At 34.2% G+C, this 14,269-nt stretch overlaps 3 protein-coding genes and 1 pseudogene across 3 annotated transcripts; 1 reads left to right on the plus strand and 3 right to left on the minus strand.

Moving 5' to 3' along the window:
* The first annotated feature begins 1,885 nt into the window (after positions 1-1,885).
* LOC106292932 lies at positions 1,886-4,713 on the plus strand. Its single transcript, XM_013728601.1, has 7 exons — positions 1,886-2,169; positions 2,259-2,376; positions 2,463-2,551; positions 2,648-2,694; positions 2,829-2,920; positions 3,632-3,765; positions 3,916-4,713. Exons 1-7 carry the CDS (start codon positions 2,095-2,097, stop codon positions 4,564-4,566), a joined length of 1,206 nt encoding a protein of 401 aa, XP_013584055.1. The 5' UTR covers positions 1,886-2,094; the 3' UTR covers positions 4,567-4,713.
* Positions 4,714-5,959: 1,246 nt separating this feature from the next.
* On the minus strand, positions 5,960-8,448 carry LOC106344986. The gene is made up of 2 exons (XM_013784268.1): positions 7,887-8,448; positions 5,960-5,991 (listed from the first exon to the last, which is right to left on the minus strand). The coding sequence occupies exons 1-2, from the start codon at positions 8,446-8,448 to the stop codon at positions 5,960-5,962; spliced, it is 594 nt and encodes a 197-aa protein (XP_013639722.1).
* Positions 8,449-9,429: 981 nt separating this feature from the next.
* LOC106344987 (glutathione S-transferase T3-like) lies at positions 9,430-10,248 on the minus strand. The gene has a single exon (XM_013784269.1). It carries the CDS (start codon positions 10,246-10,248, stop codon positions 9,430-9,432), a length of 819 nt encoding a protein of 272 aa, XP_013639723.1.
* A 439-nt stretch (positions 10,249-10,687) lies between these two features.
* On the minus strand, positions 10,688-12,047 carry LOC106344988 (annotated as a pseudogene).
* Positions 12,048-14,269: the final 2,222 nt, after the last annotated feature.

Consider the following 14,269-nt stretch of genomic DNA (forward strand, 5'->3'; position numbering starts at 1 on the left):
AACATTGCGAGGTTTAAACTAATAAATTCAATTGCTGTTGTACGGATACAATAAACTAAAAAAGTTACCCGTTTGAGTGGGGGAAAACAATGGTGTAGTAATCAACACTGATATGGGTAACTTTAAAGCAAATACGTACCAGGTGGTTCTTCTCCTCTGTGAGATCGCAAGTGTTTATTTTTTATTTTGAACCACCACAAAAAGTATTATAGTACATGGTGGTTTTGTAACTTAACCTGGTTAATTGTTAGAGCATTTTAATTTCTAATTTTTAAATAGAGTTTTAAATAACAATAGCAATAATAATAATAATATAAACAAAGAAATATAATACATCGGTAGTTCAAAACTTCAAAAAAAATATATAAAATCATACGAGTATCTCAAATTTTGAAATGTTCTTATATTATTTATTATTCTGTATTTATAAATTATTAGATTACTTTTGTTGTTTATTATTTTTGAGAGTCCTATTGAGATAAGATGTTAGTATAGAAAAAGAAACAAATTATCTTTATTTTTACCGGATGGAAATTTAACCTGGAAGAGTCGAAGAGATGGGCACCTAAGAGCATAGGCAGCGGTGAACCGCTCATTGGGGTTCAAAAAACTAATTTATTATTATTATTTTTTTTTTTCGTTTGATTTAAAAAGAAATTAAATAAAGTGATCAATAACGGACCGCCACGTGGCTTGGAGCCCGCTGAACAGTCACGATCCGGGTTCACTCGGGAGAGACGGGACGAGCCAAAATCTTCATTTATGTTTATTTTAATATATTTTTTTTCGTAAAACGTGCAACCTTTTTTCTTTGAACCCCTGATGCGCATGTTCAAAAAGAACAGGACATGGGTACAAGAGTTTGGAACTGGCAGGCTATGCCTTGCACCTACAATCGAGTAAGAGTAAAAACAATAGTAACATTTAGTCACATCAAAAATTTCTCTTTAAATTTGGAAAAAAGAAATACAGGGGATTCTCGTTTTTCAACTAGATGAAGACTTAAATAGATTATCTACTTGTATGGAACTGTATAATCTCACTTGGAAAATATATTATATAATATGAATGAATCGAAAACAGTTTTAAAACTGAAAATTTAAATGTTAAGATAATTATAAGTCACAGTCTCTACAATATGTCAAAGTAGATGACAGGTTTACTAACGTTACCTTGCAGTTGCAGTGGATATCTCTAATGGAAATTTTTTGTCATTCTTCTTACCGAGTTATAGAAATCATTAGTGCGTAATTGTAGATAAGAAACCAGTTAAATCACTAATATCGGTTCATTTTAGAATCATTTGATCAGAATTGTTATTGCGGCAAAAGCATTTAATTGGCTAACGTCACAGTCGATCATTGTAAGTACGTGAGCTAGGTTATACGTTGACTACAAACGATCTATGTATTATTATTTTAGTAATCTACGAGCTCCATACATTATGATGGATCAAGGCTAGAGAAACCGACTAAATTCATGTAACATACAAATTTAATTCAATTAAAAGAAAGTTCTGAAAGAAGACACTGAACAAATTGGTTAGTACTCAACTTGCTGCAAGAGATTTACTATAATAAAACTATTTTTTATTTTTGGTAAAAAAGAAAACTATATTTTCTAAAGATTAAACCTTCTTTGTGAGAAAGATTGAGCTCAATTATTTGTACTAATAAATGGAAATAAACAAACATTTGACTAGCGCATGCATTTTATAATTTTTGTAAGGTTGAGAAAGTTAAAAATTTACACAAGCGGAGCCATTTAACGGCGTTAGACACCGTCACTGGCGGCCAACGGTTTGTAACACATCAACGTCCTCAAAACGACATAACGGCGTCATTGGCCAATAACTCCCCCGACATTTGTAAGGATTTGGCAGAAACCGTTTCCATAACACAACGTCATACTACTCTCTCTGTTTCTTCTCTCTTTATAGAGAGAGACATACAAAGGTTTTGCTCCAAGAAAGAAACTTGCGGTACACACACATATTTACAATCATCGTCAGCTTCTTCTCCTTCCTCTCCAAGAAAAAAAAAAACAATTTTTTTGATTCTTTATCGAATCTTCTGTTTCGTTTATCATCAAGAAATGGGCAAGAGAGATGAGAAAGCCGAAGCTGTTCTTCGTTTACTCAGGAAACAAACTCCACTCACTCTTAAACAAGTAAGTCTAGTTAATATCTCTTAACAAACACATATATCTTCATGTCTATCGTATGTTCATGAATAAAGCTTCCACCTTTATATGTTTAGGAGAAGTTCTGTAACAGAGAATGCGTGGAGAGATTCTTGAAAGGGAAAGGAGACAACGTCAAAAAAGCTGCGAAGCAGCTAACTTCATGCCTTTCGTGGAGACAAAACTTTGATATTGGTATATATTTTCGATTTTACATGTTTGTTTTATTACATTAAACACTTTTCTTATTGTGTTTTTTTTTTTGTTCTTTATAAATTAAGAGCGAATGGGGGCAGAGGAGTTCTCGGCGGAGCTAGCCGACGGCGTAGCTTACATCGCCGGCCACGACGGAGAATCCAGACCCGTTATCGTAATTTTTTTCAAAACCCATTTACTACCAACTTGTTTTCACCTGACGTAAGTATTAATGTTAAGTAATAATCACAAAGTTGAGGTTTATATACAGATGTTCCGTTTCAAGCATGATTATCAGAAGCTGCGTAGCCAGAAACAGTAAGTTCTGAATCTTCTGATCATTTTAATTTGTATATATATATAGTGAGCTTTTCTTATATATATATATATATATATATATATATATATATATATGTTTCTTATGTTGAACTTAATGTGTTCTTGGTTTGTAGATTTACGCGTTTAGTGGCGTTCACGATGGAGACTGCGATCTCGAGCATGTCCAGAAACGCGGAACAGAGCGTTGTTCTACTCTTCGATGCAAGTAAGTAACTGTTATTACGAATTTACATTTTTGACTCTAGTAACCTTCCAAGCTCGTTAGTAGGGTCTGTACTAATCCGTAATTTACTCGCCTTATTTTGGGTTTTGTTTTGGTTTTGGTTTTCTTATTTTGGATTGAGGCGTGTCGGGGACCGGGTTTCGGACATGTATTATGCATTTAATTTCATGTCCGAATTGTCCCTTTTATGTGTCAACGTCAGCTTAAACCACCCACAAAGCGTTAATCGTGTGGCAATCATGACTAATCACGATTCTCTTATTCTAATTTATTTTTTAAGTAATTTATCGAACCAAATAGGAAAATATCCCGGTTTAAAATTGTATTGCTTAAAATTTAAAAATACATTCAAGCCTGATTATAAAATATTGTCTAACTTTTTGCCCATGTTGTTTTAAAACTATACTTTTATAAAGACCAATATTTTTACAATATAAATAATCAGTATATACGTTTACAAACAAAATAACTAATATTGTTTTGCATCACGCTTATAAAGATTTATGCTTTTCTTATCTGCACAAAAGTTTTTAAAATTTTCACCTTTTACGATTTTCATTCTTTTGAAGGAAAATGAAGTACAGATTATTCTCTGTAAATATCTTTAAACTTTTTTTCAAACCTGATTAGACAATTAATTATTAGTGCCACTTGATTAATATTCTCTTTGTTTTTTTGTTTTTGTTAATACAGGCTTTTTCAGATCATCCTCTGCTTTTGCAAATCTGCTTTTGGCAACCCTAAAAATTATCGCAGATAATTACCCATGCCGACTTTACAAGGCCTTTATCATCGACCCTCCCTCCTTTTTCTCTTACATTTGGAAGGTAAATAATTGATTATATAACTAATAATAAGTCTAAGATTAACGATTCTTATAATTAAACTCATTAAATTTAATGATTCAATAGTTAAACTCATCAAATTTAACGATCATAATTAAGATGGATAAGCTCATAATTCATACTACTCGACAGGGTGTACGTCCTTTCGTGGAGCTATCTACTGTCACTATGTTAATCTCGTCTCTAGACTACGACGAGCAGCTAGATATTAGCCACGTGTCATCATCCTCATGTCTTAGATCAGCTTCCCTACGTTTCGATCCATCGTCGATCAAATCAACGGCTAAGATTGGTTCAGCTTCTTCAAGATTCGCCTTCACCGTAACTCGCAACTCAATGAAGCCGTGGTACCTTTCCTTAACCGACACATCACCGTTTCACGCCGCCGTCGACTCCACCGCTTCCAAAGTATCTCCTCTCAGCGTGCGTTCTCTATCTTTCGCGTCTCCGGCGGGGCGTGGCTTAAGAGACCCGAAACCAGCCGCATGCAGAAAGAGTTTGTTTCCCTCGACGCCGTTGCCGGAGAAGACGAAAACGGTTCCGCACCGGAAAACTCCACGTCCGTCTTTTTTTCAGTCCCCGGCAATGTTCTTTCGCGGGGAGAAAAATGTCGGCGGAGGCGAGAAGTCATCACGTGAAGCGTTCGTACCGTATCTGAAGTTTTATCGGAGACCGTACGATGAGACGGCCTATAGGTCTAAACTGCGGGGTCCACGTGGATTTGTGTCAGTCGTGTCTTCGCACAGAAGATGTCGCCACGTATCTTTATCTCAACGGTTCTAGTTATGACGTTCAAAGACCAGATTGGAGAGCAAAGTGTATATACTAGTTTTACATTTATCTGTTCCGACCACTCTCTCGTAGAGTAGGCTAGTAGCAGTCATATTACACTGGAGTATTATTATTCAACGAGCTTGTTTTTTTTATTTATTTTTAGAATCTCAAAATGATGGTTAACATCCTCTCTTTTCTAATAAAATGCATGCTATCGTTTTTGTTTTTCATATCCAAATTAATATGTAGCTGGACGCAGCAAGACCACTAATCCGTGTCAATACATGATATAAATGAATATTAAGCTGATTTGAAATTTGGTTATGAAGCGCTTAGCAAAACTATGATGGTAGTCAAATATGGTAAAACACATGCATATCTTGACTTTAGAGAAACCTAGACTCTCTGATTAGCCATACTCCCTATGAATTGAAAATTATCAAAGAAGAAGAATGAAGCTCGAAAAAAGAGATAGAAAAGAGATTGTTAGATTTCTTGATGAGTCAATGTTTGACAACAGCTTCTCTTTTATACTAGGAAAGCTGGTATCAGTATGAGTTCATCATCAATAATAATTGGTTGTTTAACCAAGCTTGACCAATTAATATATTTCTCATATTCTGTTACAAATGACTTGATTGATCGGTACTAGTTATGAATTCCTTCGAAATTCGTAAATTACATTAGCTTACATTTATATGTACTCTAATTAGTAACCGACTAAGAACATCTCCAAAATACACTCTATAACTTTAAATATGAAATTTTTTTGCTCTCCAAAAAGGAACTTCAAAACTTCAAATTTGAAATTTTGAAGAGTGAAACTCTATATTTGAAGTTTCACTATTTAAAACTTCAAATTTGAAGTTTCATATTTTTATTTGCATTTTGATCCCTACAATCACACATCACTTTTATGATTCATAAATGTTTTTTTGTTTATTGTTTTAAACCTTAAAAAAAAAATGTCATATATATTTTATTTTTTGTTTACAGATTTAAAATTTTACAAATAAAATTAAATAAAACTTTAAAATAAGATTTAAAATATTTTAAACTAGATTTAGACAAAAATAATATATAAAAGAAACTAACAAAAATTTTTTTTTTTAAATTACATGAAGACATAACAATTACACAAATTTAAATATTACAACAACACTAATAGTCAGGTAAGTTTGATCCGGAACTTTCAAATTTTCAAATATTGTCCAATTTTTTTTTGTGTAACTGAAGATGGTTGTTGTTGTTGTTTTTGATGTCTCTTTCGTACAATTCTTTATTGTTCATATCGAATATATTCACGAGTATTAATATCATCGAAAAAAATTAGTCTTTTAGCAATATTTTATGTTTCTCTTTTACTTTCTTGTTCCGATCTTATGTATTACAAGTATCAATATCATCCGATTTCAACAACTTCTAGCTCGTAATCTACAAAGTAAAAATGAGGAGAGCCATTTTTACTTCAAAATGCACTAATAGATCATATATGCATTACGAAAATCATTTTATGGAATAATATGGTATTTTTTTGAAGTTTAATATTAATTAAGTTATTTTTATTTAATTTTTTATAGAATATTTTATTAATTAATATTGTTGTAAAATGTTTATATATGTATTAGTTATTTACAAAAGTTATATGAATTTAAATTAGTTATGACAAATATAAGGTCCATATTATAAAATATAAATAGTTTTGAAATTGAGTTTGAAGTTTTGTTTTTGGAGAAAAATACATTTATACTTCAAATATAGAGTTTTGGAAATTTCAAAACAGAGTTTCTTTTTTTAGAGCATCTAAGAGACAAAATGTATTCTATTTCAGCCTTATTGACTTGATTTTTTTTTAAACTGAAAACATTTATTGACTTGATTTTGACAAAGCGAGTTTTTAGCGAAGAGGGAAATGTGAAAACAAAATAAAAAGGGCCTTTTGTATAGATTGAATTCTGGTCCCAAGGATCATTAACTTCATGTAGAATCCCAACTTGAAAATACAAAACCTAAAAATGCACGTGCGACCTTTGTAGGAATTCGAAGTCAATTGTCACATTTACATTTTTTTTAAGACAGCGTGGTCGTGACGTTGAACAACTAATCGAACAATATTTATATGATGTAATATATTTGATGAAAACAGACTAGAAGCCTTCAGAGCATCCACAATGGTGATACCCATTGCGGACTTTTTAGGAATAAATTATTATTATTTTTTTTTTGAATAGTTAAGGACTCTTGTGAAAAATATGTGTACAATGGTGAACCCGAAGTTGAAATCCTTAGGAACAAAAAAATATTAATTTTTTTTTTGTTTAGTGAAATATATTTTTTATATATTGAATGATTAAATAGAATAACTTAACATAAAATACTAGAAATAATATTAAAACAATAATAATTAAACATATAAATATAACAATTAAAAATAAAAACAATAATTAAACATAAAGATAGAAAAAATCCTAAATAAAAACATGATTAAATAGAAAGATTACACAATGATAAATATAAAGAAATCAAGAAACACTAATTAAACATAAAGATACATTAATTAAACATAAAGATACAATAATTAAACATAATCAAGGAATTAAAAAAAAATACAATAATTAAACATAAAGATAGAACGTCACCAAATTTGTTCCAAATATGCTCGATTAAATCATTTTTCAGATGGTCATGTATTCTCCTATCTCGAACATCATTCCGACTGGGAAAAATATTATTGAGAATTGTAGGAATCTCGGTTTCCACCTGTGAACTTCTCATGACGTCACCTTCTTCAAATTCAGATATATCATAACGAATGTATCCATCCCGTTCATCTTCGACTATCATGTTGTGTAGTATGATACACGGTCTCATAATCTTCCCTATCTTTGCTTTGTCCAACGTAAGAGCCGGGTTTTTCACAATCGCAAATCGCGCTTGTAATACTCCAAAAGCCCGCTCCACATCTTTTCAGGTTGCTTCTTGATGTTTAGCAAATAACTTTTGTTTTGGTGATTGAGAGAGTGAGATAGATTGGATAAAGGTTGACCATTTTGGATATATACCGTCTGTGAGGTAGTACGCCAACTTATACATGTGTCCGTTGACCATGTACTTTACCCGCGGAGCTCGACCTTCTAAAATGTCATCAAAAAGAGGAGATCGATCGAGGACATTAATATCGTTTAAGGTACCTGGAGGTCCAAAAAACGTGTGCCAGATCCAAAGATCTTGGGAAGCTACAGCCTCTAAGACAATTGTCGGTTTTCCTGATCCACGAGCGTACTGTCCTTTCCAAGCGGTCAGGCAATTTTTCCACTCCCAATGCATACAGTCAATGCTCCCGATCATCCCAGGAAACCCTCGTTTCTCTCCAATGTCGAGTTGTCGTGGAAGATCATCCGGTGTGGGTCGTCGTAAATACTCGTCTCCGAATAACTGTATAATTCCGTCAGTGAAATTATGTAAACACAAAAGTGCTGAGGTCTCAGCTAGTCGGAGATATTCATCAACCGTGTCAGCCCCAGTACCATAAGCAAGCAGTCGAGTAGCCGCCGTATATTTTTGTAGCGGAGAATGACCTAACCTCCCGGTTGCATCTGGTCTTTGTTGAAAGAATACAAAGTTCTCCTGGAGGGCAAGGACAATACGCATGAATAAACTCTTATTCATGCGGAAACGTCGTCTGAATTGTGCCGAGTATGTCGCATTCTCTCTGAAGTAGTCATTAACTAAACGGGTATGTCCCCCTTCACGGTCTCGTTCAATATAACCCCGTGTGTTTTGCATATTCGGTTGGGCCTCCACTATGTCATTATATGCATCTTCGACGATTTCATCGAGAACCTCGTCCAATCTTTCATCGATTTCATCGGATGATGATGATGATGACATTTTAGGTTTCCCTCCTTTTTAAAATAAAATATTAAGTTTAGTTTTTTATATCATTTATTTTGACTTTAATAACTTATTGGTATTATAGCATAAAATCCCAATTTGTAATCATCTTATTTCCCATTTTCCAATCATCTTATTTCTATTTTTTATTTTGGTTATAGATGTTCAAATTTTAAACATATATGGTATTATTTCATAAAATCCCAATTTCTAATCATCTTATTTCTCATTTTCAAATCATCTTATTTCCAAATTTTTTTTGGTTATAGATGTTAAAATTTTAAACATATATGGTATTATTTCATAAAATCTCATTTCTAATCATCTTAAATTCCATTAAGCCATGTTTTTGCTAACCTTGTGATATGTTTCTCCGTCTTGATGTCACAGAGAACAGAGAAGCCCTGCCTTCCTTGAAACATTAAGCCATGTTTTTACTCAAGTCGCTTAATTCAAATTCAAGTTCTATTCTACTCAAGTTAGTAAGGATAGTTATATAGTAGTAAGTATAGTTCAACATATCAGTGAGTTCAATTAAACAAGTTCATGAGCTAAACTCTTAAATTTCAGTGAGTTCAACACAACATCAATGAGTTAAACGTAAGAACAAGAGGACACAAAGCATTTCATACATAAAAATTTCATTACCTAAACAGAAGTGGTTCTTGTAGTAGGATCCGAATACAAGTTCAGTCGTGGCTAAATATTACAACCTTTCCGAGAAACACAAGTTTTGAACAACATGAAACAAGTTTAGAGGCTAAAGGAAAACACCTCTCCGAGATAGAATGTTAAAGACTACATTGCGTTCTACTTATAATACATTAGGTGAGGGACAAGAACCCGTGACTTCAACCCGTGACTTCCTTCACATGCCTACTTAGATAAACCTGACACATCAAATAAGACAAAGGTTAGTAAAGTTCAAATGCATTATAGTTTCATTTTTAGACATTACCTCTAACCAACATTAATACATCAAAGCATTTCAGACATTAGTTTCATTTTTAGATTTGTTTCCATCTCAGTTAAAGGCTCCTTCTTCGCGAGTAAACGATCTAGAATCTTAGCCCTATACACTTTTTCTTTGACTTCTAAAACCCCCTGAAGCTTCCCCAGCTCCTCCTCTCTACCACTTTTCTTCTTCTTGATATCAGCTTTGGCAGCCTTAACCCCAGGAGGTCGACCTTCTGGTTCGCCGACTTCCTCTTCTTCTCTATCAACATCAATCACTTGTTTACGCTTTTCCTTTCCACCCTCCTTCGGCCCGTAGACAGAGCACCACTTTTGGTCATGTCTCAGCTCCCTCCAGCAGTGATCCATGGTGAACTTGGACTCGGTAGTTTTGAAGAAAATTTCCAACGCCGCCTTCATCACATCATCGTCATTTTGGCCACTTCTCTGCTCTCTCAAAGCCGCATCATAGCATCCTGTAAACTTGGATACATCTGTGTTGATCCTCCCCCACCTCTGCTTGCAGGAACCTAGCTCTCTCGGTACGGTCCCAACCAGCTGCGGACTTGCATTGTAGTAATCTACAATCCGCCTCCAGAAAGAACCCGCTTTCTGCTCATTGCTGATGATAGGATCCTTACTGGTGTTAAGCCAGACACCAATAAGGATCTTATCCTCCATCGGAGACCACTTCCTCCTGAGACCAGACTCACCACCAGACTCGACAACAGGCTCGACTACAGGAGGGACAACAGACTCCCTAGGACCTTGGCTACAGAACCATAAAGGTTCGGGTGAATCAAGGTCCACCAGAGTCTGAGTTTGACTAAACAGTAGATTCATATAAGGTGTATTATTTTCCATTTGAAATATCAGTATATGTCACTCTAATAGCAACACAGAGTCTTAAGTAGACGAGTTTAAACATTGAGCTAAACTAGTTGCATTTAAGGCCAATAAAAACGAGCAGTTAGTAAGGTAGAAAGCTAACTAAAGGCGTAAAACATTTAAAACAATCAATTCAAAGTAACACCCATTTGCAAAGTACTAAAACATTTAAAACAATCATATCAGAGGCGGTAGGAAGGTAGAAACGAAACAAATTGCATTTATGCGCAAGCACAATCAATACTAACAGTAATATTTTAAAGCAATGAACTTGCATTCATTACTAAAGCAAATCAATACTAAAGCATTTCAATACAAAGCATTTCATACAAAAGAGAGTAGGAATCGTACCTTAATTATACAGACACTCTTGAGCTTTACTAGTTGATCTAGTTTACTTATTCGAAGCTCTTCCTACATAAACATTAAATCAAACAGTCTAAGTTTTAAAAAAATGTCATGAAGAAACAAGCAAATAGCACAAGAGAGATACTTACCACTCAGGTACATAGCAGCCAAACCTATGAATACTATTTCAGACACCATTACACAACCTGCCAATGCAAACACATTTGTATTCTCTGATTTCTTCTTCCCCTCACACACCGTCTTCTGTAGCTTAAGCAGCTTCTGGTCACACTCAAAAGCTTGATCCTTGAGCTGTCTGACATGTCTCTGAACCTCACTGAGCTCCTCCGTTAAAGCCACATCCCATCATTTCCATATGTGGCAGCCCCCATCATCGACATTGGGGCACGAGAAGTATCTTCGGTATGGATCCTTAGGTGTGTAAGAGCATTTGACAACAGGCTGAGCACCACAGTAGCAAGCCGTAGGGATTCCATCATCAGCCTCGGGTTGAGGTGGGAACTGATCCGGCTCTGCATTGCAGTAGGGACTCTCAGCTTCATCCGCGTACATCTTAGCTTCAGCTTCAAGAAGGGAGCTCATGTCTATAGAGTTTGATGATGAAGAAGGCTGAGAATAGCTGTAATCTTGTCCCATTTGGTTAACCTGAGACAAATGATTAACGAACAGAGTTAAATACAACAATAACTTTTGGAATTTAAAACAACATAGTTAGAGCAACGAAATCAAAAAAGCTCAAGGATCTTGTGGAATTTAAAATATTACGAACCCAATGAAAGCGAACACATATCAAACCTAAAAGGTTGAGAAACCCTTGAGAAAAAAGAGAAAATCCTCTTCCGTTGAAAACATATTTCATTTCGAAACCGTTTAAGAAATAAGATACAAATCCGCTTCAGATTGAAACCGAAATCTTGTCAAAACCCTTTATACAAACCCCCATACTGGATCTAAATCCCAAATCGATTTAACCCCAATTTTTTTTAAACCCTAATTTGAATCGAAACCCAAATCAATTCAAACCCATCCCCGAAACACTAAAATGAGACGAATCTACATGAAAACTAAGCTAAAATGAACAAAATTACAGGTTTACGCTTCGATTTACCTTCGTGAAGACGATCGATTTCAAACGCAAAATATCGCCTTTCCTCGAGCTCTCCTTTTTTTTCGGTCTCCGTCGATAATGACCATTTTTTTTTAACATAACCCAAAATCAAACCGACCCCGTCCCACTCAGGAGTTGACACGTTGCTAAGGATCAATCTCTTAAAAGCCTTGGCTACGGACCAATCCTTACGTCGATTAACCTAAGTAATATTATTATATTCGGTTTTACCTAAGTTTTCGTGCTAAGGATTCGTCGTGTACTCCCGTTGTGCATGGTCTAATATTATTATTAAATTGTCAGTGTCGTTCTTAAAGTAAATGTGATTAGCATTTAAACAAATTATGGTAACAGTATAAATATGGAACGAGCTAAGTTGATTCTTAGCTCCATATTTTATCTTGGTGTTTATATTTTATCTCCACAGTAGTACTCCATATTTTATAGCTCCAAATTATAGCTCCAAAATTATTTTATAGCTCCAAATTATTTTATAGCTCCACAGTAGTACTCCATATTTTATCTGGGTGTTTATATGTTGATTCTTTTATGTTAAATGCATTATTATAAGTTATAACAGGTTAAAGAAAAAAAATGGGATGCAAGTGGTAAAGAGTCACATAAATAAGCGTTTTTAGAACACATATATATCGTGTGTGTTTTTCGAATGTACTCTGGCACTTCAGGTTTGGGCTCTTTCAAAGATACCAACAAATCCAGTCATTTTCCCAACGAGTTCTCTTTTTACGAATATTGATCATCTTTTTTGGAAGGTTGTTCCACAGATGGAGGATCATCAGTTTGCTTGGATACTATGGTATATTTGGAAAGGAAGAAACAATAAGGTTTTTAGTAATTTGGATATGGATCCTATGGATACTCTAAAATTGGCAGAAACGGAATCTACACTCTGAGCAGAGGCACAACTTTTGAATGAACAAAAAAGGGGATCTCAGATACAGGTACCGACTCTTCTGTCAATTCCCAGACGATGGTGTTTTACAGATGGATCATGGAAAGAAAGTGATATTTTCTCTGGTCAGGGTTGGTTCAGTACGTTAGAAGGATTTGAGAGACTGATGGGAACAAGGAATGTACGGGCCACTATAACACCATTACATGCAGAGATGGAGGCGCTACTATGGGCTATGGAATGTATGAGAAACTTACGACAATTTCAGGTTACGTTTGCAACGGATTGTTCTCAATTGGTGAAGATGGTTTCGGAACCAGAAGAATGGCCAGCTTTTGCAAGTTATTTGGAAGATATCAAGAGTCTGAAAGAGAGTTTCATACGATCAGAGATTATTCATGTACCAAGAACGCAAAATACAAAGGCGGATAACCTAGCACGCAGTGTCAGGACACAAACGTCTTTCGTCGTTCACATGGATCAACCTCTCCCAGCGTGGTTTACAGAGTCAATATAAGTCTGTAATGTTGTTGACAAAAAAAAAAAAAGGAACACATATATATATATATAAGCCTTGAAACTCAGAAACATTATGGACAAAGATTAAATATCTTATTCTCTCGTTTTATAAAGAGACTCTTTTTGGTTCCAATGTTTAATTTTTGACAAAGTTTTTATCCTTCTATATAAGTTAATTTTCTTTGGATTCAAGTCGTTATCATCTAATTAATGATATACTGAATAAGAATATATTTGTGGAAACAATAATTTGTTTAATTAGTGTGAAATAGGTCAAAACGAAACTCTGTGAAATGGAAGACGGATCTATTATATAATTTGGAAACAATCCATGCAAATGATAACTAAGGCAATTCTTTGTTGAATGAATTTAAAAACTTTGTTAATGATAAGCCCTTTGTCAATTTTTTTTGTACGCCTCCGTATTTTCCTTAAAATAGAGATTTCTATTATAGAGGTGGATTTGTTCCAATGTATAACTCTATAATAGAATTCTTCTATTTTATAAGAAAATATAGAGGAATGTTACTTTTTATCTCTATACTTAAAGGTGAAAATAGCACATTTCTATATTTTCCTCTATAAATAAATAAACTCTATTATAGAGGCATAAATTGGAGCAAATCCACTTCTATAATAGAGATTTTCTATTTTAGAGGAAAATATAGAGTTGAAAATAGAAGTGGATTAGAGATTGTCTTAATGATACGTTTGGATGCCGATTAAAGGCATCTCCATCCTTACTCCATTTTTTCCTCTAAAATGGAGTAAAAGTGAATATGGAGTAAGAAATGCTCCAACCCAACTCTATATCTTACTCCATAAAGAAATTTACTCCATAAATGGAGTAATTGTTATAAAAGTAATGGAAAAGTCTATCTTTATTCATAACATAGAGGTTCCTTATATAGGAGATTACACCGTCATAGATAAATGGAAAAATTACAAATCATAATCTCTTGGTTATGAGCCATCCACAATCTGGTTCATAACACTCCCCCTTGGATGTCATAACCATTTAGAGCTTGTAATGTGCTTTAATGTTGCCTCATTAAAACTTTACTAGG

This window comes from Brassica oleracea, chromosome C5 (assembly GCF_000695525.1).
Source record: "Brassica oleracea var. oleracea cultivar TO1000 chromosome C5, BOL, whole genome shotgun sequence".
NCBI lineage: Eukaryota > Viridiplantae > Streptophyta > Magnoliopsida > Brassicales > Brassicaceae > Brassica > Brassica oleracea.

Coding starts and splice junctions, on each gene's coding strand:
- LOC106344986 (XM_013784268.1), bottom strand. CDS start 8,448: ATGTCATCATCATCATCATCCGATGAAATCGATGAAAGATTGGACGAG. Junction 5,992..7,886: donor GATGATCGGGAGCATTGACT/GTATGCATTGGG, acceptor TTTACTTTGTAG/ATTACGAGCTAGAAGTTGTT.
- LOC106292932 (XM_013728601.1), top strand. CDS start 2,095: ATGGGCAAGAGAGATGAGAAAGCCGAAGCTGTTCTTCGTTTACTCAGG. Junction 2,170..2,258: donor CTCCACTCACTCTTAAACAA/GTAAGTCTAGTT, acceptor TTATATGTTTAG/GAGAAGTTCTGTAACAGAGA. Junction 2,695..2,828: donor AAGCTGCGTAGCCAGAAACA/GTAAGTTCTGAA, acceptor CTTGGTTTGTAG/ATTTACGCGTTTAGTGGCGT.
- LOC106344987 (XM_013784269.1), bottom strand. CDS start 10,248: ATGAATCTACTGTTTAGTCAAACTCAGACTCTGGTGGACCTTGATTCA.